Source organism: Poecilia formosa, unplaced genomic scaffold (assembly GCF_000485575.1).
Source record: "Poecilia formosa unplaced genomic scaffold, Poecilia_formosa-5.1.2 Scaffold445, whole genome shotgun sequence".
Taxonomy (NCBI): Eukaryota; Metazoa; Chordata; class Actinopteri; order Cyprinodontiformes; family Poeciliidae; genus Poecilia; species Poecilia formosa.
The window spans coordinates 225164-251558 of record NW_006800384.1 but is presented as its reverse complement, the minus strand read 5'-3'; the positions used below and the strand labels follow the sequence as shown (position 1 = coordinate 251558).

General features: G+C 39.3%; 3 protein-coding genes across 6 annotated transcripts in view; 2 read left to right on the top strand and 1 right to left on the bottom strand.

The window, feature by feature from the left end:
* Nucleotides 1-21295, bottom strand: part of cenpp (centromere protein P) — a 98695-nt gene extending 77400 nt beyond the window's left edge. The window contains exons 1-6 of one of the 2 annotated variants that reach the window (XM_007577549.2): nt 21056-21295; nt 20086-20235; nt 19851-20002; nt 19289-19377; nt 17945-18033; nt 13276-13372 (exon numbers count right to left, since the gene is read on the bottom strand). In XM_007577549.2, coding sequence (XP_007577611.1) covers nt 13276-13372; nt 17945-18033; nt 19289-19377; nt 19851-20002; nt 20086-20231 — 573 coding nt within the window. In that variant the 5' untranslated portion in view covers nt 20232-20235; nt 21056-21295. Of the gene's footprint in view, nt 1-13275; nt 13373-17944; nt 18034-19288; nt 19378-19850; nt 20003-20085; nt 20245-21055 lie in introns of both variants that reach the window. The other variant, XM_016663788.1, reaches the window with a different exon arrangement.
* ogna (osteoglycin, paralog a) lies at nt 122-9914 on the top strand. 2 transcript variants are annotated; one of them, XM_016663789.1, is made up of 6 exons: nt 122-372; nt 4136-4202; nt 4958-5125; nt 5741-5943; nt 6147-6239; nt 8995-9914. In XM_016663789.1, the coding sequence occupies exons 1-6, from the start codon at nt 229-231 to the stop codon at nt 9163-9165; spliced, it is 846 nt and encodes a 281-aa protein (XP_016519275.1). In that variant the 5' UTR covers nt 122-228; the 3' UTR covers nt 9166-9914. The 2 variants fall into 2 exon arrangements, with proteins under 2 accessions (XP_016519275.1, XP_007577609.1); XM_007577547.2 differs by having other exon boundaries at nt 123-372; nt 4961-5125.
* Nucleotides 21296-21497: 202 nt separating the features above from the next.
* The window catches only part of nol8 (nucleolar protein 8), a 13686-nt gene continuing 8788 nt past the window's right edge, over nt 21498-26395 (top strand). Inside the window, exons 1-5 of one of the 2 annotated variants that reach the window (XM_007577550.2) lie at nt 21498-21577; nt 22387-22631; nt 23258-23320; nt 23662-23740; nt 25168-25324. In XM_007577550.2, the coding sequence (XP_007577612.1) occupies nt 22511-22631; nt 23258-23320; nt 23662-23740; nt 25168-25324 (420 nt within the window). In that variant the 5' untranslated portion in view covers nt 21498-21577; nt 22387-22510. The remainder of the gene's footprint in view (nt 21578-22386; nt 22632-23257; nt 23321-23661; nt 23741-25167; nt 25325-26395) is intronic. The other variant, XM_016663786.1, reaches the window with a different exon arrangement.

Genomic DNA, 26395 nt, shown 5'->3' with positions numbered 1-26395 from the left:
TTTATGTGACATGGATATGTGATGCCTCGCTCTATGTGTGCGTGCGTGTTCCTCTCCTGCAGATGGATGGTGGGTGGTCAGGAAAGGGTTAACAGCTGCTCTCTATAAACTCTGCAGGAAGCTCAGCCTTTAAATGCAGTGATTTGTCAGAGCTGGAGCTGAGAGCACGGTGCTGACCCAGACTTCCTTGAGGCTCAGCGGTGTCTGCATCACACTGCTTCGGACAGCATGAAGGCGCTACTGATAACCTGTCTGCTGGCGCTGTGGCTGACGGCGGCCTCGGCCCGGACGTTCGTCCCGGAGCCGCGGCTCAGACCCGGATCTTTACCCAACGGATACATCAGCGAATATTTGAAGTCAAGGAGAGCGAGGGTGAGGAGGTTATCGTTTACATCTGACCTGTAGCCACAAGTCGGTAATTATTCCTCAAGAGTGTCTGGAAATGGTTCCAGTTTAGACACATCTCTCCTCAGTGTTGATGACTGTCTTTAGATTTAAAACTGTTTAGTCGTTTTCATTGTTGTTATAACTCTTGAATTTTTTATTTGAATATTTTTGGTTGCTTTTCTTTAACTTAAACCAAAACCACAAATATTCTGAGCTTTTGCAGTAAATCAAGCAGATAAGAAGAATAAACATTGACGTGCCAGCAGAAGATTTCTCCGAACAATCAAAGCAAAGTGAGAAACTGTGAGGTCAGAATCTAAAGCATCTCATTGAGCCGTCAGGAACAGCTGGAGTTTTTCTCCCAGCTGCTGACTGAAGTCAAACTGACTGGCTCGTCTCTCCTCCAGCTGCTGTCAGCTCTGATTCAGCCGTCTCCTCTCTAGTAGATGGTTCATACCCAAACAACCTCCTGTGTGTTTTCACACCAATCAAAGCCAACCCTAAACCGACAACCTCCTTCCAACCACAACAGTTCTCCATGAGTCGACTGCATGAAGCAAAACCAGCAAACCAGCGAATGTTTGTCAGGAAATTCCTCCAGGGGAAGAAAAACCCTCAAATATTCCACAGAATGAGGAAATCGTGGTGGGACATGGTGAACATGGACCACAGCTTCACTTTAATCAACCTTTCTTCTTCCAGCAGCTCCCAAACACATTCATATATAATCAATGTGGATAAATTTATAAGATTAAATAGAAAATATGGAATTGTAGATGTTCATCCTGATTGGTTGGGTTAAGGATGGATGCTCCATCCAGCTCCCGTTCGGTCTCAGAATCGAAGTTCGTCTGCTTCCTGGCTAAAAGCAGCAGCTGAAGCATCAGAGCAGTGAACTCTGGGACAGACTGACAGATTATCTGGTCACACTGAAGCATGGAGAGCTGCTTCTGTCTGCACTGAGCAGCAGCAAACACCCCAGTGGATCCATCCACACTATGAACGGCCTCCGACCTCAGACTGTACTGAAAGAACCGGGTTCTGTCTTTGCAGATTTAAATTTATTGCATCAATCGATGCCCTGCAGCGCCACCTGCGTCCTGTAGGGGGGGGTCAGGAGTGCAGTGGACCCCGGCCAGGTGATGGGTTGGTCCACAGAAAAAATCTAAAATATTCAACAGAAAATGCAGCTGGGAAAGGTGAAATACTGAGACGTAATCCATTCCAGGAGAGCATTTATTTTCCTTGATGCCAACTGGCTGTATGCCCAAAAGAAGCAATAAAGGCGACCAATAAAGAAGTTCTTGCGTTGGTGCAATCCCAGTTCAAACACCAAATATACCTTAATATGCATCAATATACACAGCAGAAACCATCTTAACATTGTTTTCTGGCTGATCCTCAAAAGACTGACCTGCAGATTCACACTTAAGTTTGATTCCGACTCCAGACTCACAATACACCTTATTCTATTGAAAAATACTGAACAATACCAGTGAACCAATACACATTTGTTTTAGCTGCACATTACGTATTGCTCTTGAGTATAAATAATGTTCATAGCGTTGCTGTTCCAACTGCAGCTCCTTAAAGCTCCTTTCACATTTTAAAAACAAACATAAGTTACACAACAGGTTAGACTGCAGTCTTGGGGTGGGCAATATGGACTATATGTTGTGGTACTATTGTAATAACCATAAATGTGACAATAAGAACTATTTATTACTTCTTTATAAGGTAACTATATAATTATGACTGCATGGCACAGCAATCACAGCTCAGCTCTACAAACACTGATAATAATCTAGAGAAACGTTCCCATTTGCAATGCGCTTTTTTAGGACTCCAGTGGTATAAAGAACACATTAACCTGAACACATTTAAACATATTTAGAAATTTATAGGTATTTTATGAAACTTTCAATAAAATAAACACAGCAATATTGACAGTTTTGGGTTTTTGGAATTTATCATGACGACAATAAATCAAAATTCATATTTTGATTAAAAAAATTATTACAATAATTATTAACCATTACATTAATTGCCAACCCCTATTGGGGACGTTTTTTGAAAATTTAAAAAAAATATATTTACAGTCTTTCTGGTTTCAGCAGCATCTCTGAGATTCAATTGCACAGCGGAACCAGAGTGAAGTCGGTCTCCTCTCTGCTCTGACTGCAGGACGGGGATCACATAAGTTTTCAGTCTGGTGCTAGTTTTTTTTTTTTTTTTTTTTTTTTGAAGAACAATTTTGTTTACAGAAACTCCAATGTTCCTCTTACTTGTTATTCCAGTTTGGTTTATTAATTTTGGATATTTAAAATGTCTTCCAGTTCTAGTGTTAAATATTCATTAGAATTTAAAGTTTATTGATCTCTGAGAATGTGTTCTTGCATTATTACCATTAGATGACTTGAAAATGGTCTCAAAACAACAATATTATCGTTTATTACAATAACTTCTGGGATAATTTATTGTCCAGTCAAGCTTGTTTCGGCGGCAGGCCTAGGCGGGACCTGGTGGACAGACCTGTTAGTCAGCCTCTCATGGCAGAGCAGAACGGATCAGGGGCGGATTTCATATAGAAGAGATGGCCGATTGATTGATCAATGCTCTGAGACTCTGAAATATTAAAATAGGTAGCTATATACATCTTTTGAGGAAGTCTCAGGTATTCTGAGGCACTTATAGTCCCTCCACTGTACTGGGAGACATTGGGTGTCATTGGTTTGGGTTAAATGGATCCAACTTGGTTCCTGTAGATGCTGGACTTTTCCAGTGTTGAAGAAGCAGCACTCTTCTCTCTGTCCTGATGGGAATGTGGTCCTGCAGGGATGTCAGGTGTGAAACTCTGACTTTAAAAAGCTTCACCGGAGCCTTGATGCTTCCCTCACCTATCAGGTGTTGGATGAGAACAGCCAATGTCTGCTTCCTCTGCAAAGTGGCTGGATTTACCCTGAGGGACGCCGTCCAGAGAGCAGACTGCACTCACTGCTTCTACAGCTGAGCAGGTTGGACATTTGGTTTGACATGTCCTCCTGAGAGAAGACCCAGGGTTGGATCCAGGAGCCCTGGAGACGTCATATCTCACGTCTGACTAGATAACAGCTTCTCCAGATGAGCTGCAGAACCCAGCTATGGAGGACTGCAGCTCTGATTACTGCTTCCCATCGATATCCAAACAGAAAAACACTCCAAAATTAAAAAAAAAATCAGATCTTCTGCTAGAATCAATCTGAAATCATTTTTTTTACAAAGTTATCTGCTTTGTGTTAACATGAAACAGTTTATTCATCGGTTGGAGTTCATCAAATAAAAAACAGTCAGAAACCAGAGGAAAAGCAGCCAAAGACCAAAGGAACAAAGCCTGGAGGACAACGGACCAAGACTGGTTTAAAGACAAAAGGAAGGTCTAAATTTAAATGTTCCTGAAAACTTGTTGGAAGAGAAACATTTCTACTCCAAGAAGTGGTGTCAGTTTATGCAAAATATTCCAGAATATTTCCTTTCATTCAGTTTGTTCAGTATGAAATCTTAGTCATTTCAAACAGTCGATTTATACTCTGAATCTGACCAACCTATCTTCCTCTGCAGGCCTTAAAACACGACTATAATGCAGAAAAGTTCAACAGAACCCGCCTGCTTGTCCACTCACTGCAATGAGCATGCACATTTCCAAACCCGACCAGAATCAGAGATCCAAACACGAAGCCGCTGTGTAAACAGTGTTTGTTTTCTCCTGCAGAGGGCGCTACCTCCTGCTGATGAGCCGGATGCCAGCATGGCACCGAAGGAAAGCGACAGCGGTGCCGGTGAGAGAAAGAATCTGGACCTGTAATTCAGTTCTACCCAGAACTCCTCCAGACGCAGCTTTAGCTTCACCTGATTCACATTCTGTAAAAATCTTCTATTAAGCACCTTTTGCATCCAGTTATTAATCAGCTAATCTAATCAATTATCAACAAATTAGTTCTACACTAAAGCTAATTTAGACAGAAGAGGCTGAGATTTCACATGTTGATGGTAGGAAGATTTTTATCTTCATCCTTTACAACAAATGGTCAAGTATTTACTAAATCAATGTTATTGCATTCTAGACAATACAATGTTTATTTTCTTATTTAAAAAAAAAGGAATTTAATTATTTATATTTTTATGTATTTTACTATTGTATACAATAAGTGGTTAAATGAAAAATCTGCAAAATGTGCAGAGTTTAATCCAATTAATAGTCAGAATAATCCTAGTCCTAGAATAGTTAAACTCTCAGCAGAGAAATTACTTTAAAAATCTGCATATCTTGACAGAAATATTCTCAGTTAAATTGTGTGAAGCCCAGCAGATTCTGTTGAGTTTGGTGAAGTTTTAAACGACTACATGAATAATCAGCCATATAATCAGAAGCCAATGAGCGTTTTTGAATGTTCAGAAATAAGGAAAAATAAATAAATCATCACCTAAAATAAGATATTAGACTGAAATTAAAGCATACATTAAAATATCTAAATGTGACCTGGTCTGTCGGGTTAACCCTGGTCTTTGTGACCCGGTTCTGGTTGCTGTTCTTCAGATTTGCCCACCTGCCTGCTGTGTGTCTGCCTGTCCGGTTCTGTGTACTGTGAGGAGGTGAGTCCAGACATGACCAGTGTCCCCCTGCTGCCCAAAGAGACCGCCTACCTGTATGCTCGCTTCAACAAGATCAAGAAGATCGGGAAAAACGACTTTGGAGACACGGGTAAGTCCCAGACGTCTGGACAGAACATCTGGACTCAGAGCTCAGACCTTCGAGTCCTCACAGCTGCAGAGACTTCAGAGTCCAGGGAAATAAAACGTGTCAATTTTAAAAGTGCAGGAAAAAAAGAAAAAGGCCTGGGAATTTTGAATTGATTTAAAATGCTCAAAAATCTAATTTAGTCTGCTTGTTTTTGTAAAGTCATATTTCAAATAATCCTTTGTTGATTTTTTTTCATATAAGAAAAAGCCAGGCAGCTAAGATAACCTTGTACTGGTAATTTAAGTTGCAAAATTTTATGCACAAACCTATTTTTGTTTAAATATAAGCTGATGGAATCTGATACAGTATGGAATTGTTTAAAATAAATGTATTATTTGCTTACACTGTCTTTTCTTCTCGTCAGTCACATAATTTAAACAGATTCTTTAGACTGAGTAGAAAAATTAGTTTCTGAATTGAAACTAGAAATTGAATTGCTAGACGCTGAAAGATTCATCCCTAATGTATTTGTTAGTTTAGCTTTTAAGCTGTCAAAAGTTTGATTTGATGTCTGAAAACCTGACTGGATCATGAATATTTGGTATTAAAAAAGCGTGCCTGTGCCATCTGCCGCAGTGACCCTGAAGAGGATCGACCTGACAGGAAACGTGATCTCAGAGATCGACGACGGCGCCTTCTCCAAGCTCACCCTGCTGGAGGAACTGTCTCTGGCCGAGAACAGACTGGTCAAACTCCCCGCCCTCCCCGCCAAGCTCACCTCCTTCAACGCCAACAGCAACTTGCTCAAAACCAAGGGCGTGAAAGCCAACGCCTTCAAGGTACGTCAGCAGAACCCGTCAGGTACCAGTCAGGGAGTGTGAATCCTCTATATGAGGTAAAACCAGATTAACTTGGTTTAATAAGACAGTTCAGCCCTTAAAACAGACATTAACTCGTCTGTAAATGAAGAAAGCTGGATGATGTTGCTGTAAGTAAACCGAAGATGAGAAGGAAGCTGAACAGTCTCTGCTCTCCATGACAGAAACTGACCAGCCTGGCCAACCTGTACCTGGCCAACAACCAGCTGGAGGCCGTCCCCTTCATCCCAGAGAGCGTCCGCATCCTGCATCTACAGGTCTGCACCAACACAAGTAGTTCATACATGATGCATGGATGCTTTTATGATTAAAACCTGAATACTGTGCTGTGAACTATGGATGCACTGATCCACTCTTTTCACTTCTGATCCCCATATCTCAGGTTTAGCATCGGCAGATTCCAATCAAAACAGAAAAACAGCCCAAATTAAAATTTTATATTTTTAAATACAGACATAAATCTACTGAATTACAGAATTACTTGGCAACTCTGGACCAGTTCAGCTCACTTAAATGCACCAATAGGTTCACAGGCTTGGTCACACATGCACAAATAACTTTAGTTTATTCAGTGAGTGCAGTCAGCAGATAATTGCCAATGTAAAATAAATAAACTGAAACAGTCAAAAACAAGAGGTTCACTACTTCAGTCAAACATGTAACAGTAAACTGCAATAAATCTTCATCCAAATGACTCAGAAAGTGCAATTAGTAATTCTAAATATAATGTAAAATAAATAATAAAGCACAAAGAATATAATTAAACTGAGTAGATCTGTCCTTGTGGATCGGGCACATTGCCACCAATATCCGATCAAGAAGATTTTCACTATCAAGATCGAATCAGATATTAATATCAGATTGGTAAGTCTTTTGTAAGGACTTGTTTTAACCCCTCCCCTCCTCCGGCCCCTCCAGATGACACCCTTAAATAAAACTGAGTGTAACATGTTAGAAATGTCATCAGAGGTTTTCCTGAAAACATTGAGGAGGTTCTGGTTCTGATTAATGTAGGTTCTATAAGAACATCTCCCAGCACTCTGATCAGTCCATCATCTGGACCTGGACACGGAATGGACTGCCTGCTGACCGAACAGGACATGGACGTCCACCCAGACTGACAGGAGAGCTGTTAGTCTGACTTTTATAGAAGTCACTGAAGAAGTCCTGTTAGCAGTTAGCCATGTAGGAGAAGATGATCTGATGAGAGGAGACCAAAATCAAGCTTTCTGGCCTACAGACAAAACTATAAAAAATAAAATAAAATAAAAATACACCATCCACTTGGTGAAGCAGGGCGGTGGGAGCATCATGCTATGGGTCAGAGAAGCAGGTCAGAGGTGATATGAAGATGGATTGATCTAAATCAGGACAATCCTGGAAGTAAATCTGAGGTTCCCCTTCCAACAGGACAATCACCTTCCAGCCAGAAATATTATGGAAAGAAGATTGGCCTAGTCAAAGTCCAGTCCTAAATAGGTCTGAGCGATATTTCCAAAAACTTATATCACAATATATTTTTAAATACCTCAATAATAATATCACAAACTATATTTCACACTTTCTGTTTTTTCTTTCTGCATAACTACATAAAACTATTCATATATAAATATACACAAAATCACACACAATGCTTAATGCCTCAAAGAAAATACAAAATGGATAAATAGAAATGTAAACTAATTTGGTTAAGTAAACAAAACAGTCACAATGAGCTACCAAATGGAAATAAAATACTCAATTACACAAATTAAACTGTTGTGGTTCAACAGAACATTACTTTTATAAGATGTTAAAAAAGTTTCCCCATCATGTTTTTTTTAAACAGAAACATTATGTGCAAAACAAAGACTCTTGTTTTAATATAAAAGAAAATTCTCCTTTTAAAAGTGCTCAGCACTAAAATATATGTCATAAAAAACCCTCCAAACAGTAAAAGCTTGAGAACACATCCAAATAATCTGGAAGTTTGTTCACTTCCCTTTCTTACATCTGTCACAGAAATTTCCACTGAAGTAAAGACTGTCAGAGTTTTTACTCTGAACTTCCATGTTCCCACTACTGCAACTGCAATCCAAGCCACACTTTTCAGATTTTTGGTCCGTGTAGTGCCCAACTCCAGCAGTCGCTGAGCGAAACGTCTCCATTCCACACAAAGTTCAGAAAATTTTCCCTCAACTGCTTCTTTAATAATCCCAATAAAACGAATTCTGGTTATTTTTAAAAATAAATACATAATAAGTAAGATAAGAAAATGCTAAATAAATACAATTAATTAAAATAAATAAGTGAACATAAAAAAATGGTTAAAAAAAGAATAAATAAAAAGGTTAGTTGTAATGTGACAGAATGTAATAAAGGGCTGTGAATAATCGAACTGTTTTGAACTCACTTAATTAAATTTTTTATTTCATTCACTCAATATTACATTTGAATAACTAAAATAAGTCATGAATGAAAAGGAGCAGAAAAAAGTATAAACTTATCATTTCTGCACCCCTATTCACATAAATTTAGCTGTTGAACTCTTAAAGACTATTACAGGGTTTCCCTTAGTGTATTATCAGCCTGGCGGGCCACCAAGCTTTTTTTGCACCCCCACCAGACTGACATTGTTTGTTTATCTATTATCGTTTGGTTTTTTTTTAAACACCACTAACAGTGACACCAGAGTCTCTGAAATGGTTGGAAGCACAAGGCAACATAGGATGGTCAGTATGTGAATACGTATTGAGATTGAGGTCAGGTGTGTTTTATTAAATTCATTACCAGTCTACATGCTAAGTACTTAAGCGAATAAAGTGACACGTAATACCTACTCATATTTTCAAATTTTCAAATTCCTCGTCAACATTTTTTAACTTAAGAACACGTTGGGTTGCCAGATGACTGCCCCAGTGATCCGACCCGTGGGCTTAGCCAGTGTTCTGTGTGAAACATATATAAAGAACATAAAACAGAAAAATTAGACAAAAACACATTAGCTTATTCTTCACTCTTCCTGTGTTTCAGGACAACAACATCACGGAGGTGAACGTAGACACCTTCTGCAAGTCCGACAACTCCTACTATCTACGACTGAGCCTCTCTGAGGTCCGAATGGACGGGAACCCAGTGGTGCTGTCCAAGTACCCCGACAGCTTCACCTGCATGAAAGTTCTGCCTGTGGGCCGGTACCGCTGAGGAGAACCAATGCCCCAAAGACTCACTCTAAAGCCTCTGCAGCAGAACGGTTCTGGTCCGGTTAGTGTTGTCACTTTAACGAGCAGCGACGGGTCCAGCTCGGCTCGGTTCCCCTCCTGACTCTAAAGAGATTCTCTTAGACTTTAACAATAATAGTTCTGGACCGACAGAACCTTCAGCTTAGATCCGGAAAAAGACCCAAAATAAAACAGAATTTATATTTAAAAAAAGGGAAATTTATTCTGCATGATGAACATTCCCTTTTCATCAGAGGATCCCCGTTCATTCATAGCAAACAGGCTTCTTAATTTACTTGTAATGATTTTCCCAGGTAATAACAGGTGAGTTTTCTCTTCCAGTCTAATCTAATTTAGTCTCGTCGTCATGGTGATCCTTTGTCAACTGAACATTTTAGACGTTTCCCTCCGGATGCAGAGCTGGATAAATGAGCTCCAGTGATTAATCCAAGCATCCGATTCGTCTGCATGGCCTTGCAGACAACAGTGATGATGATGATGTTCTGTAACTTGACGTCAGTTTGTTTTCTAATTTATGGTCCAGTTGAGGTGAGCTGGAGAACATGTATCTATGAGCTTCAGTAATGTGAAAGTTACTCTCTTGTTTTCACTTCTTTTCCAGGTAAATAAATCTTTGTTTATGATAACTGATGTGAATAAGAGGAGCTGTACAGAAGGAGGCGCGTGTAACATGGCTGTATTTGATACGTTAATAAACTGTTTTTGATTACAGTCAGTCTGGACTATTGCTCCGTTTTTATCATGTCACATTTATTGACAGGATGAAGAACCAGGAGTTTATTATAAACTAATAGCCAGTGCTGCAGTATGACAGGATGAGTCTGACAAACTGTGGTGGATAGATGTTTCAGGGATATATGGTCATCGTTTCTTTTTATCTCCAGTTTGCAAAAATATGATCTTAAGTTTTGAGGTGAATCCATCCTCATCGTTCATCAGTCTGGCACTGAAACCACAATTCACCAACATCCTGTTCAACTTAAACCTGAGCTCACGTCAGAAAGGTGTAGCTCCATAAACCGGGTCTGCAGGACCAGAACCAGAACAGCTAGGCCTGTCACTGTAACAGCTTTTGCTGGAAGTTTAATTGTCCATTTAAAGTAGTATAGCAATATAATAATGCAAAAACACAATATCAAAGACCATAATGAACATTTGAGACTAGAAGACATTTTTAATATCCAAAACAAATAAAACAACAAATATGAAGCCTCTGTAAAACAAAACTAAATAAAAAATCTATCAAAAAAAGGGGCTAACTGAGACCAAAGCACCAGACTAAAGACTTTTGTCAGTTTTTGATGGAAAGAGAAAAGAGAAAAATAATAAATCATGCAATTGAAAATTAGTGGGCTTGTCTAAATTTATCATTTGATTAACTGATTTATTGCTTATTGCAACAGGCCGAACAAAACGCACCACAGTCATCCAGCTGGGTGATGTAGTTACTTAGATGTAATATTTTCTTGGCTATTATATTTCAACTGTTTCTACATCTCAAAATAGGTTATAACAGTAAGATTAGTTACCAGATGATACGTTACATTACGATGTCACCAGGTGACTCTGAATCCATTTATTCAACGAACAGAACACTTATATAGCGCTTTTCAACCTCATAAGGTTTCTCAAAGACGCTTTACAATGAAATTAGTTGCTTCCATTCATACACACATCCACACACTGATGATGGGAAGCTACTGATTGCAGTCACAGCTGCTCTGGGTCAGCAAGGCTGACATTTTGCACCATTGGCCCTTCTGAAAACTGAAGTTATTTTCTTTGGACGAGTCAATGCAGAGCTTCAGCTATCACAGCTATAAACTAGCAATCAGGCCCAAACTCTGGGTGCAGTGATGCACCTTGACCTGAACCTTCAGAGACACATAAAGACAGTTACAAAGTCGGCCTTCTATCACCTGAAGAACATCTCCAGCATTAGAGGACTCAGGAAGATCTAGAGAAACTCATCCATGTATTGATTACATTGATTATTGCAACAGTGTCCTCATAAGTCTGAATAAAAAATCAATCAGACAACTGCAACTGATCCAGAACGCTGCTGCTGGCGTTCTCACAAAAACCAGGAAGATGGAGCACAAAACCCAGTTCTAAAGTCCCTACAGAGGCTCGCTGTAGCTCAGAGAACAGACTTGTTAGATTATAAATCAGTGAATGGCTCAGCACCACAATACATTAAAGATTTGCTGTTGTCATAGCAACCTTCCCGACCTCTCGGGTCTTCTGGTTCTGGGGATGCAGAGCAGAACCAAACATGGAGAAGCAGCATTCAGCTTCTATGCACCACAAATCTGGAACAAACTTCCAGAAAACCACAAAATAGCCGAAAACACTGAGTTCCTTTAAATTAAGGCTAAAACCCACCTGCTTAGAGTTGCTTTTATTAGTAGTAACTGAAACATTGACCAACATATTTGATGTGTATTTGCTTCATGAAATGTAATGACGGCATTTAACAAAATGCAATGTTGATTGCTGTTTCATTGTAAACTGTATGATGTTTTATGATGTAAAGCACTTTGAACTGTCTTGTTGCTGAAATGTGACCTAAACTTGACTTAATAATACACTGCCTGTTCAAACAACCGTGAAGACATGAACTGTTCCAGAAGGGTCTAATTGTTGGCATCAAACAAAGAAAACATCTGAGAGTAGCATTGTGTTGAAAAGTTTGTTAAAAATTTTAAGTAGGAAACCATTGTCTTTAAGGAAGAAATCTTGACTGTTCCTGATTGAAGAAGAAACAGCTGTGTTTGACCTAGAGCATTTCTACATGAGCAAGATGAAGGGACATGAGCAAGATGAAGGGACATGAACAAGATGAAGGGACATGAGCAAGATGAAGGGACATGAGCAAGATGAAGGGACATGAGCAAGATGAAGGGACATGAGGGTTTCAGGCATGAACAGCTTTAAGAAAACCACTAATCACTGAGAAAAATCAGGGAAAATGAGTTCAGTTTGACAGGGAGCATAAAAATCAGCCAATGGAAGAAGATCCTGAAGAAAATGTGTCTCAGCTCCTAACTGATGGATGAAGCAACAATAACACAGCAGTCACATGTTTTCCTGAAGCGCTGCAGCCCAGATTAGAACCAGAATGCAGTAATGTGAGAACACCAAACTGAAAACATCCATTAGCCGAATCAGACGGCTCTTATCAACACAAGCCGTTAACATGTCTGCGTACCTGAGAGGGAACATCAATATGAGCAGCCAGCACTGCTGAGGCTCATAAAGCCTGAGGTTGATAGCTTTGGTCTGTTTAGCGCTGCGGTTCGCCAGCAAGAAAAACTTTTAACACTTTCCATATAATTCATTTATTCTGTTTATTTATTTAACCGGTTTTAAGCTGGTGTTGTCTGGCTGTTATTATGGTATGGAGAACGTTACAGCTGGATATTTACGATGAGGAATGACATTTTCCATGGAAACCCTGAAGCAGACGCAGATGAAGCTAAACTGCAGTGTTTGCAGCACGCGGCCCAGTATGGAAAATGTGTGTTAATCGTCCTGCCGTCCTGCCAACTGGGCTGGACCGCCGACTCCCCGAGTAAGCAGGCCAATGTGTTCCACACCGCCGCCGCCGCTTGGCGTGTTATTTGGCATTTAGCTGCAGCCTGTCCAGCACCATCCCGCCCTGACATTTAGACTGGTCCCGCTAATTTACACCTACGGCTCTTTTCCTCTTCATCATCTGAGCAACACAGAAATATGAGCTTCTGCAGAACCTAAACGGACTAAAAACAAGCTGCTGGACTACGGAGAGCCTCAGTGAGTCAGATAACGGCAGAAATCCAAACAAACCCAATTGGTTCAGGATGCCTCAGACATCCATCAGTCTGATGAACAGAACTTGGAGCAGGTTCTGCTGTCATAAAACCGTTTGAAGAGGTAAACAATCTGAGCAGATGTGCATCTAATGAACATCTGGGTCTCCACTGGAGAAAATTAAAACAAAACCAGAAGAAGCATTAATGTAATAACCCAGAACCAGGACCTCTACAGATCAGTGGGAGGTTCTGGGCTGTCCAGTTCTGCTCTGACTCACCTGGAAGTGCTGAAAGGTTCTGGTCCGATCGTCGCATTTCTCTGAGTAACTCCTGATGGTTCTGAAGAACAACAGGAGGTCCCGGGTTTCCTCCACCCTGAAATCACAGCACATCGTCACACGATGGCGGCGTTCATCAAGTGACCATAGCAACCAGAAACAGCCCGGCTGCCTCTCGTCTGAGCTTAAACTGTTTTGTCTTTGTTTGCTTCAAAGCCACAACATCTTATGGCGTCACAAACTGACTGCAAAAATTAAACACACAAAAATAAAATACAAGAATCCAGATACTTCATTTTCAACCCCAACAACAGATTCTGAAAATATTAACATTTAATTTGTATAACTTTTGATTTATTAGAAATAATGTAACTTCACAGATTGCCAAGTTACAGCATCTGTAAAAATATTCACCCCCTTGGATGTTTTACCCTTTTTATTGCTTTTACAAATCAATTATGATCCACAAAATTTGCCTATTTTGATAAATAAATGAATAACAAAATTCCCTCTCATGCCAAATGACAAATTATTTCTAAAAATGAAATAAAATTTAGTACACTTTACTGTGCCAATTGACTTTGTAAAAAATTTATTTCAGTTGAATCATACGTCCATTTCAATAAATTCTAGTTAAAAATCAGAGCATTAAGCTCAATTTATTGTTCAAATTAGTTAAAAAGGGTTATGTTTAGGGAAACCCAGCAGAGAATGGAGTCATTAATGCAGCTTTTACTCCTCCTGGACCAGCAGGGGGTGACAGTGGAGAGGAAAACCTCCTCTTTAACAGGAAGAAACCTCCTGCAGAACCAGAACCAGAACCAGGCTCCGTACGAGAGAAAACATCTTAAAATCTGATTCCCGGAAAGCCAAAAAGTCAACATGACTTCAGTTAAACATAAACCAGTTTTTATAGTCTGGTATAAACCTCTAACCTAGTAGAAACATGTTTTATTGTTCTTTTTCTTTTGTTTTGTTTTTTTAAACAATAACCTGCCTGTAAGACTACAGATGGAAATTATCCACTTGGCTATAATCTTATAATATAAAATATTTAATATGATTCGTCCCATTATTAAAAAAACAAACTGAACTGGAATATTTACAACAAAAAACAGTAGAAATACATCATAAAATAGGATCCAGATTAAAGCAGAGCTGCACAGATCAGGAAATTATTTAATCACAATAATAACACTGAAACTGCAACGATGGTTATGACTGATCCACGTTTTCAGACACTTTGGCTGCAAAATACATCAGGTGTAGAAAATTAAAGGCATCCCACTGGACAAATGTGTTATCAAAATGCTGATTAAAACATGACACACCTGAATGTTTATGCATTCCCTTATTGTGTGGTAAATATTTTAATGTGTCATTAAATTAAATCACTTTTAACTTTGATTTTTAAATGTTTTGGGGGTTTTTTGTAATTTTTTTGTCAAAAATAAAAAAACACATTTTGTTGACTTTCACTAATTTCTAAACAAAAATTCTTTATTGGTACTATAATTACCCAACATTAGCAACACACCCATCCAGCTCCTACAGGCCGATATCAATGTCTGATGACGCACATGTTCATATGCAACTACACTCCTGTCAGGATGAGGTCTGGACTTTGACTAGGCCCGTGCAGCACCTTGATTCTTTTCTATTTCAGACATTCTGTTCTCAACGACTGTTAATGATTTTCACAATCAGAAAACATCTTCATATCTTTATGAATTTAGCCTGACCTTGTTTCATTGCTAACATTTTAATATAAAGCTGATTAATTTCTGAATCATCCAGAATAATACAGAGCAGAAAATAAAAAATAAAGCAGTTTCTTCACTGAAGCAGGCTGCGTATGACATGGCGGAAACGTCTAGGTCTGGTCCAGAGTGTGACGGAGCCTGGGACCTTCTGGTGAAGGATTTCCAGAGTTTTCCGAGGGGGCCCAGGGCTAGACGGCAGCCGGGTTAAATTTCCAGATGACTGTTATTCTGCACGGAGTCGATGGAAACATGGCAGCAGCCTGACTTCTAATGCAGCACTATCAGAGAGGCAGACGGAGACAGAGCGATCCCAGCTTGATAGCTGAAGGACTGACTGGCTGAACTGGGTCGGGAGAAAAAGATGAAATCTTCAGCGGGGAACACCGGGAATGTTGAACAGATTGATTTCGATGTGAGTGAATGAAGACATGAGGAGGTTTTCAGTTTTATCACCATAGAGAATAAAACTCTATAAAGAACGGAGCTATAGACAAAAAGTCACATTTCAAAGCAAATCAACAACAACCAGCTGACAAATTAGGACTAATCGTATTCAGCAGAAGCAAGCCAGAAGTTTACATATGCCCAATAAAAAGATACTTTTTATCCACTTTTTCCTCACTGTCTATTTGCTAAAAGTCACAATGATGAGTGAAAATGTGCAGGACAAAAGCCACAGACTTTGTGAAGATGCAGCTGATGCTGGTGAGTCAGACATTGTCCACAGTGAAATATATTCTGAACCGACATGGGCTGAAAGGCCGCTCAGCGAGGAGCTGCCTTTTTTTATGTTTCACTGCAGAAGAAACATAAAAAGCCAAATTATAGGAACAAAGATCTTCATTTTTGGAAACATGTCCTGTGGTCTGATGAGACTAAAGTGGAACTGTTTGGACACAATGACCATTGTTACATTTGGAAAACTTTTTTGGATATGATGGTGGCAGCACCATGCTGTGGTGGTTTGTCACAGGGGGAACTGGTTCACTTCATAAAATAGATGAAAACATGAGGAAAGAGCATTGTGTGGAAAAACTGCGGCAACATCTGCTGTGTATAAACTTCTGCTTCCAGCTCCATGCTGTGTCTGTGTCTCTGCAGAGAGAAACTAACAGTAGTTGACATCTTTGTGAAAGGACCAAGGAGTCACAGGGGGGTTGAAGTCAACCCAATGCAAAGCCATAACGCTCCACTCATAAAAGGGCAAACAGGCTTCAAGGCCTAATGGTGCATTGCTGGCAAGATTATAATCCCATATTAAAACAAGAGAGATAATCGGACAAGCAGCCATCATATGAAGAAGAACCAGTCATCATCGATACCGGAGGAGGAATTTCAGGACTGGGTCTGGTTTCCTCCTAGCTGTTAGCCGTCTGGTTCACTGATTGGTGAATCAATGATCTCCAGATTACAGATTAAAACCCATCAAAGAGATGCCTCTAAACTGCAGCTGAAAGCAAGAAAGAAGATGAAGAGTGGAGGAGATGCCGTCCATCCTCACCCAGACTCCTAACAACAGAGAGGTTTCAGAGAGCTGAGCAATTTATTTAAAACACCTGGGAATGAAATAATTCAATAAAACCTCGGTAGAGTAGTTCAGATCATAAAAAGGTTCAACATGTCTCCTTTAAAAGCTTCCAGCTGAAGCTCTACCTTCAAATAGAGGTGCAGTCGAACATATTTTAAACTAATTGAATTTTAATGAATGGAAAGTTTATTCACAGGCATTGTTTTCCCCTCCTGCTCAGTACCAACAGTCACTATATCAGATCAACATCAGAAAGATCCACATCAGCTTGGATAAAGTGGGTAATCCTGGTGGAGGAAACCCACCCTGACCTCAGGAGAAACTAATCAGCAGCACCTGAACCCGGACGGATCCATCAGAGATGGTCCTCTGGGCTGGACAGTAAGGACAGGCTGAAACACACACATGCACGCACGCACGCACGCACGCAAGCACAGATCCAGAGGTCCTGACGGAGCAGCAGCAGCTGAATCATTGTCTTCAGTATTTTTCCATGTGCTGGTTGCCAGGTTCTGCAGTCTGGGTCATCCGATCCAGATGTGGTTTGGCCTCAGACTCAGAGCCAATCAGAGCAGAGCAGACGCTCTGCAGCAGAATGAAGAACGGACCAGAACCTCTCAGCTCTGGGTGTTAGACTGACACACTGATAATAGGGTCCTGGTCCCACCTTGGCCTTTCAACCAGGATGAGGTCTGGACTTTGACTAGGCCACTGAAATGCCTCGATTCTCCTCTTTTTCAGCCCTTTTGTCGATCTGCTGCTCAGTTTGGGACCCTGGTTCTGTTGAAGACCCAGTTTGGACCAAGCTTCAGATGTAGGACAGAAGGGCTCACATTGGACTCTAGAATACTTTGGCTGCAGTCAATTACAGCAGAAGCCCACTTCGTCATCCTTCCCCCACCATGTGCAACAGTTGGTATGTGGTGTTTGGTTCTGTCCATCACAGTTCAACATCTCCACTCTGGTCTCATCTGTCCAGAGGACTTTGCCCCATAAGTCTCGTCCTTCCTCCACATGCAGTTCTGCTGACCTCAGCCCGGCAGCCATCTTGTTTCTAGAGAAAAAAAAAAGCTCCCTCCTTCAACCCTTCCAAGCAGCCAGACTGGTTCATGGTCATGATCTTTGACTTTTAACCTGCTAACTGAGGCCCGTAGAGTCTGAGATGGAGCGCTTCGGTTTCAAAATGATACATTTATATCATGTGAAATTATCTTAACTTTAAAGTTTTCTCAGTAAAAGTCAGAGATTCATTTTAGAGGATGATGATAGCTGAAATAATGTATTTTTCCTCCTGGTTTATGTTTTCAAACCCTTCCACCTGGTTACTCCTCATTTCCTCTCAGATTATCCCCCATTAGTTATGACTGCAGGTCGGTACCTGGACAGGAAGCTGCTGAGGCTCTGCAGGTCGCTGGAGTCCAGCACCAGGTTCAGATCTCTGATTCTCCGCTCTGTTCTCGATCCGTCCTGCAGACATTACAGCCATCAGTAAAACAGTCCAACATCTGCTCCAGTTAGCTAACAGATCCAGCTTCAATCCTGCTTGCACAAATTAGAAATTTACTTTGACTTTCCTAAATTAGAAAAATGATTTCTGTGAAACTGTTTTATGATTCAAACAGTTTCAGTTCACACATACAGGAAGTATTCAATGTGTGGTTTACATGATGCAAAATAGATATTAAGGAGAGTTAGACTGGAACATGTAGGACTGACTGCAGATCTGTCACTCCACAGGGAGAGGACAGATATAGACAGAGACACATGCGCCATTCAGAGGACACAGGAGGAGACAGAAGGACAGCATGAACAAATTCAGAACTTTATCTCCATCTAGAGATGGACAATATATCAATAACAATATATATATATATATATATATATATATATATATATATAATAGACACATGCTCAACAACAATAGACAATACATCCAATATATAGAATATTCACTAATCCAGAAACACACAGCATTCTGGGAGATATAAGCTTTAGTCACTAAACCTCTAACAACTAGCTAAATACGGTTGGTGGCATCAACTAACTCACTCACTCTTCGGTTACCTAGCAACTCATTCTTTGGTTACCTAGCAACAACTTGCTGAGAAACTTGCGCAGAAGAGGTTTCAGGTTTCACTAGCATGCCTCATAACTGATTAAAAGTTTAAAAAATGGCATTAAGTGAAAACTGGATAAAACAGAAAAGGTCATGCTCTGAGTTTGGCAGTATTTCAGATATTTAAAACAAAAAAACTAATTAATAATTAATGATATCAATCTTTTCCAAAAGCTTGTTTCTTGTTTGGAGGACTGTTTTCCATATTTAGGGGCAGATGACTGAATCCGTAACCAGTAGTTATTGAGTTTTTAAAATTTATCAAGCAAATAATTGACTTAATGACTTAAGTACAGGTGAAACTCCTTCCTGAAGTTTCAAGAGCAGCTGAAATCACTGATATAATTATAGCTCTCTGTTCCCCTCTGCTGGTTAAACCCTGAACTATTTTCTAATATTTCTCTCCGTAGATCTAGTTTATCCGTCATCTGACACTGATCTGGAGCTAACAAGGATAGAAAGCAAAATCCTATCTCCTCCTTCTAACCTAAACACAGCCAGAGAAACAACAAACAGTCACAAGAAAATTAAAAAACAAAGAGGCTGAGAACAGCTCTTATCAGTAAAACAACCATAAATAGACATCAAGAGAATAAAAAGACTCACCTTGAGCTCAGAAAGCTGGAACTCTACCTGGAAGACCAGCTCATAGCTGCGACCTGACAGACAGACCTGGTGGACCACCTCCTGACCGCCTGACACACACAGAAACATCTAACACTAGACTTTTATTCTGAAAGAGAAACTGGGCATCTGACTAATGAGGAAACTTGATGCAGCTTAAAAGCCCAGTAAGAAGGTTAGAGTAACTGGTTTAAAATAACACTGATAAAAACATGAGTGTAATAAATAAACAACATGTTGAGCACATGGCCACTGACAGAAGCTGCGTTTCCATGACAAATGTTCGGAAATCTTTGTCTCTACTCTGCTGATGTTAAAACAACACAATTTCACAACTGCATTAAAAAAGAAATTAAATTAAAATCACACGTGAATCAGCCTGTTCACGGGTCAAAAAAAATTGATGGCAGTGATAGATGTAAAGAGTTAGAAAAGATTAATTCATCATTCAGCCATGTCAATTTCAATTTCTGCAATTTCATGGTCAATGGAAACGCAGCTAGATGTCTAGTGTTGGAAATGTCCAGCAGATTATCTTCCTTACGGCTCTGCAGGGTCTTTGTGATGCAGCTGTTCAGGCAGATGCCATTCATCTGAGTCTGCAACTTCAGGTCCTTCTCCAGCTCCTCCACTTCCTCCTTCAGCCTGGACACCACCGTCTCCTCCAGGTCCTGTGTCTGTCCACAGACAAACGCTCTGCAGAGACAGTCAAACATCCCATCGTTTCTCTCTGGTACCCAAACATGGAACCTGATGGAAATAAAAGGAGGTAAACTCACAGAGCGTCCTGCATCTGTCCCCTGAACTGGACAGAGACGTTTTCCCAGCTGTCCTGCCGCTGCTGCTGCAGAGCTATGATCTCTGCCTGCAGCAGCTTCACCTCAGTCTCCAGCTGCTTCAGCTCCTCTGCGTTCTCCTCACTCATCTTCCTGGAGAAACAGCAAGAACACTCAGATGTGGGCCTGTCACAATAACTAATTTTGCTGGACGATAAATTGTCCCAGTAGTTATTGCAATAATCAATAATATTGTTGCTTGGGGACCATTTAAAGTAATTTAATACATTCTCAAAGATCAATAAACTTTAAATTCTAACAAGAATTTAACAAGGGAGATGGAAGACATTTCAAATATCCTAAATAAATAAACAAAACAACAGAAACAACAAATAAAATACATTTTTATAAACAAAATTGTCACTTAAAAAAGGGCTAGTTGAAACCAAAACACCAGATTGAAGAGTTTTCCCATTCAGTTTTTCGTAGAAAGAGAGAGAGGAAAGATACAAATGGAAATTTTTGAGCTCGTTTTAATTCTCTGATTAGTTTTGCTGCGCTTTACTTTTCACTTATACTTGAGTGATGTTAGTATGAAAGTAACTGTCTTCCTCTATAACTGGAGAACAATGTCTGGCTAATCTATTAAGTCTATGTCTTTTAATCAACAACACAGCCGACAGACTTACAGTTTATGTGGAAGTGAAACCTCTTAACACCAGCTTTGCTTTTCTAATGTTATTTTTGCAAAGTGTGTTGCTCTACCCATTTCTGGTCAAAAAACTTCAGAACTGTCAAGTTCAGAAAAATAACCAACAAAAACTACCATTTTTGGTAGTTTTGTGTTTCTTACTTATTAAGAAACACAATAAAATTCAACTTATACGTAACCAGAGAATTCTACACAATAAATTCGGAAAACATTAAAGTTGTTTCCAACCATTAAAAGGCTAATTTAAAACTTTTTACTTACCTGGACTGAGTGTCCCAGCTGATCTCTGAAGCTAGCTGTTTGCAGCCTCCCGCTCTCTGGACTGTACCACCTCTGGCTGAAATTAGAGGGTGAGACGGTGTTGCTGTCGAGCCATTTTGACCTTACTGGGTGCTTCTGTTGGTACAACACCACAAATATAAGTACAAATCAATCTAAATGTCATAAAACAATGCGTTAAAGTTGGTAACAGACTGTAAAATAAGATTTATTCGGGCGCAAAAAGGTGAAACATCCCCTCGTCCTCTACACAGTAGACAAGACACAGGAAATAGCTCGAGAAAACCCGAGAAACTGTCTTTTTTTAATTTTGTATATGTATTATTTTTTTATTTATTAAAATCTGTTTTCCTCTAGATATTTCTTTTAATATTTAAAATGCTGCCATTGTGTTTTTTTACATTAATATAAATTACAATGTACGCGGAACGTTTTCAGATAAACTACCGGAAGTAAATGTCAGTCGGACTCGAAAGGGCGAAGCACCGGCTGAATACATGTGAGGTAAACATTAGAAATTTCTGTTTTTGCTGTCAGCCTGTAGATTTTAAAATTAATTTATATTTTTTTGATGTGTGTGTTCGTTGTACATGAGGTAGTCTTACTTTGCTCAGTCTCTGTGTGTTTGAATCTAATACTAAACATGAAATGATTACGAGTTTATTCTCCTGTTTTCTGTTCCTCTGTCCTTTAAAACAGCTTAATGTTACCTGCAAAAATATCTCAAACCTGGATATTACTTCCAGATTCCTCCTGTAGACGTCAGTAATCCATTTAAAATGGACAGCAGCACCACAACTGTCCCGTCAGCTCCTTTATCCATTTGATTTGTTGTTTGATCTTAGATAACATGCACTTTCTTGTAAATTTTATTCCCACCACTTTGTTTGAACTTGTAACAGTGTTTCTCATCCTCCTCCAAGCAACCTGCGACTTATGTTCAATGTATTTTGGATATTTTATGCTTTTCCCCTATACATAAACCCTTAGACTGTTTACATAGCTTCATAAATTCCGGCTATATCATATCATATCTTTATTGTATTGTTTGGTTTGATGTAATTTTTATCATACCCAAAAACCCAGACCAGGACAGATCAGTTAGAAGTAATATATATAAACTTTTTTTACTGTTATTAAACTGATTATGCAAATTGACCTACAAAGATGTTGATGAACTAATGAGTTGAACAATTTAAATATGTTTTCAGAGAAAAATGATTAAACCCTAAAAACCTTTTGACTATAGAAACAGAAATGCCTGTTCACATAAGAAGCTGCTCCATTTTCTAACATCTCTGTCTCCTTTTAAGGTTTGTTGCTGAAATAACTGATGCTGCTTCTCACACATCGGTAGATGTCTGGATGGCCGTGTTAGCTACAGGCTGCTGGTGTTTGCTGTTCTTGCAGTGACTTTGGTTTTGTGGATTCGGCGCAATGCGGCGGCTTTACGTCGGCGGGTTGAACCACACGGTCACCCAGAAGGATTTGAAGGACCGATTTGAAAAGTTTGGAGAAGTTCTGGATGTAGAGCTGCGTACCAGGAAGGATGAGGAGGGTGAGAATGATCTTGATGGTCTGAGAGTTGTAAAAGAAGTTAATGTGTTTTAATATCACAACCACCAACTGGAGGTTATCATCCAAACTCATAGCTGTCATGTAAAATAAATGAGAATCAGTAAGTCTCTCACTCATTGAGGCAGTTAATGAAAACATGGCCTTTAAGATAAAGATCTTAACATAAGATAAATAAAAAGCATCATAATTTAGAAATGTGGGTGAAAGAAATTATGTTTAATAGCTGCTGAAATATTTGTCATGGTTGCTGTTTAATCTGACACATGAGCCTCACCAGAATGTATATTTAAATTTTTGGGTATTTCAGAGATTGTAGTGATATGAAAAATTTTCTGACATTTCTGACATTATTTTGATTTTACATCAAAACTGCTTTGAAAACTGAGTAGTATTTTAACCAAATTAGTGGATATAATTTTTCTTTGAATATTTGTTTCTGCTGAAAGCTTAAAGTTTCTGCAATATTTTCCAATCAAACCAAGAAAAGAATGATTTTAACCAAAAGGTTTTTGGTTAAAATCAGGATGCTTCTTAGCAGGAAACATCCTCCCTGTTTCCTGCTGCGGCTCCATCAGATGTCCTGATGTTATCTTGTTTTTCCTGCAGGTATTCCTTACAAAACATTCGCCTACATCAACATCAACATTTCTGAAGCAGACCTGAAGAAATGTAAGTGAAGAAACTTCTACAGTCAATATTTCCACCTTGAAGCAGCTGCAGGAAACTTTCTCTGTAAGATACAATAACTCCATCCTGTGACGTGATGACAGCGACATATTGTCAGACGTGTAGTATTTATTTATTTCCCTTAAGACAGATTGCAGATTTTTATCCAATAAATAAAGAGCTGATGTAGAGAGTATTAAATGACATTAAGCAGCCCTGAAACTAATAATCTGATGTTTTAGAACATCAGAGGAGGTGAAATTTTTCCCAGTGTTTCTGTTTACTCTGAGATTTATGTGACATCAGAGTTCAGGTGGTTTTACGTCTTCGTGTTTCCTCTGCAGGTATGACGGTTCTTAATAAATCCAAATGGAAAGGAGGAACTCTGCAGATTGAAGCAGCCAAGGAGAGCTTCCTCCACAGGTTCATTTTTATTTTTTAAAGCTTACTGATTATTTAGCAGACTAGTGGTCCACATATACATAAAAAACAAGACTCGAGTTTCACTTTATTACTGAACTTTACATCCTGGGAAAGAAATTAAATTTTATACAGAAGATCTGAAGATAAAATGTAGTACAGCAGACAGAGATTTATGTCAGTGGACTATTTGAAAAAGAAAATATTTTAAAAAGCTGCTGGATTTATGGATTGAAAAAAGTTTTTATTCTGTCCTAGAGATGCACTGATCAGGATTTTACCAGCTGATACAGATTTTCAGTTCTCTAAGTTCTGATCTGCAGATCAGTTTTGAATAAATTGGTAAAAAAAAAAAAGAGTTCTTCAATAGTTCATAAATTCATCTCAGATCAGAGCTGATTTAAGAATAAGTTGGCTGATTATCATCAGTGGTCAGTTAATTAAAAATGGCATCTAGTACTGTTTGTATTGTAATTTTATGACTCTATGGTGTTTGTATAGAGCATCTAACAACTTTCAATGTAGGTTTTATGATATTAACCTGTTTTATTAACTCCCCTGCTTAGGGACTATTGGTGGAAACTAGTTTAAACTCAGTCTGGTTCAAAGCATATTATATTAGTGTTTGCACATTGTCCCTGTGTTAAATAAACAAAAACTAATTCAGCGGTTGTTAGAATGAGAACATCAGAGACTTTCAATGGGAATTTTTAAAAGAAAAAAAAATGTCTTTTTTCTTTTATATAAAAGATAAACATGGACAAGACATTATTAAATCAAGGCTATGATGCATCAATTTTCATTTCATTTTTATCACTGAAACTTTAATCAGCAGTCAGTAAAAACAAACTCAGTTTATCACAGCTTGTTCTCCTTAATGTATTTCTTTCCTCATATAGAGATGAACACACCAGGCTGTTAGTTTGTTTTAAATAAATACTCTGCCTCAACTTTGATAACAATAAAATAAACATTTTACCTTTTAAAATATTTATAAGTTTATGAAAAGCTCTCAGTATTTTAGGAAATAATTTGTATTGTCTTATGAACCTAAATCAGTCAAATTGGTCAAAACTTCAGTGATTTTAACAGAATCAGTTTTATGAACAAGAATCTGATGGTTTAATTATCAGAGAGAAAAAGATGCTATGTGATTAAACTCTAAATACCTTTAATAATGTTTGATTTCAGCATTTTTGAGATCATATTCAGCTGCAGCTGACTGACTGATCTCCAGCAGTCATTGGTTGAGAGGCAAAATCCACCCTCAAACAATCATGAATACGTTCATTTATAGGGACAATTTAGAGACCAGTTAACACAACAGTTGTATTTTTGGATTGTGGCTTGAGGCTAGAGTACTAGGAGTTACCCATAATGCAGAGGGAGAGCATGAAAACTCCGTTATTAAGTTAATAAATGTGCTGCAGGTTGGCTCAGGAGCGTCAGCAGGCAGCAGATCATCATCTTCAAAGATCTACAACTGAAGCAAAGAAGCAGAAACTTCTGGATTCATGGAGCAAAGCTGGAGTCCAAAACTTCACCATGAAGGCTGCGGTGCCGGGATCTGAAGTACCAGGATGTAAGGTTGGTGTGTCAGCTTCTTCCTGTTCCTGATAAATCTGCTGAAATGTTCCTCATTTCAGCAGATTTAGAGAGGTTTTCTAAATATGAAAACCTCTCAGAGTTTTCCTCTGTTCATCAGTCTGGATGTTTGGATCTCAGTTTGTTTCATCAGCAGAGCTCTACAGTGTCCTCATGTCTCCACTAACCTCACCTGGTACCTGTTCAGGATCAACACACCTGGATCGGCTGTCAGAACCAAACTAAAGTTCACATCATCCACTTCATGACACATTTAGTTTTTAGCATCTGGAATGATTATTAAGTGGAGCTGAAACAAGCAGATCATCAGATTATCTTCAGTTTGCTGTTTAAATCACAGAGTTTCAATCTGATCAATAAGGTTTAATTTGGACTTTTTGTTCTTCATGCTGAGAACATCAGAGCTGCTGTTTGATCACTGAGATCTTCATCGGTAAGAGTTTTACGTTATTCCAAGTGCTGAAGTATGGAAACATCTTGTCAGTGAAGGTGTGTGTGAAGGTGTGTATGTGTGTGTTAGTATCCAGATCAGAGAACGACAGCTTTCCTCCATCCCAGTCCAGATTCACTCTGATCCTCTGGACTTTATTCTGGACTGAGAGACGAGTGGGACGAGCTGGTGGAGAACGTGCTTTATATTTACCTTCATAGAACCATATAAACAACCATCCAGACTTTATGTCTCCCTTCCTCTGGACAGATTCTCCTATCACACCAAGCATCCATCCTTCACTGTCTCCAACTTCAACATCCCAGCTGTGGCTCCCTGAGTTAAAACCCTCAGAGCTCAGGACGCACTCATCATAATCAAATCTCTCTGGATTATCAGGAAGCTGCTGTTTGTCTCTTAAAGTCAAACTGGTCAGATCTTCAGTCAGGTGGAGTCCTGGATGAGCCGTGTTTGGGTCCAGAACCAGAGGAGTGTAGGTCACCCTGTTCTTCATGTTGCTCCAGATGTTGAAGGCCAGGTTGCCCAGATGTTTGGCCTGGTCTATCAGAGCTCCTGAGGGCAGCTGTGGATCCTCCAGCAGGGGGCAGCGCTGGACTCTTTCC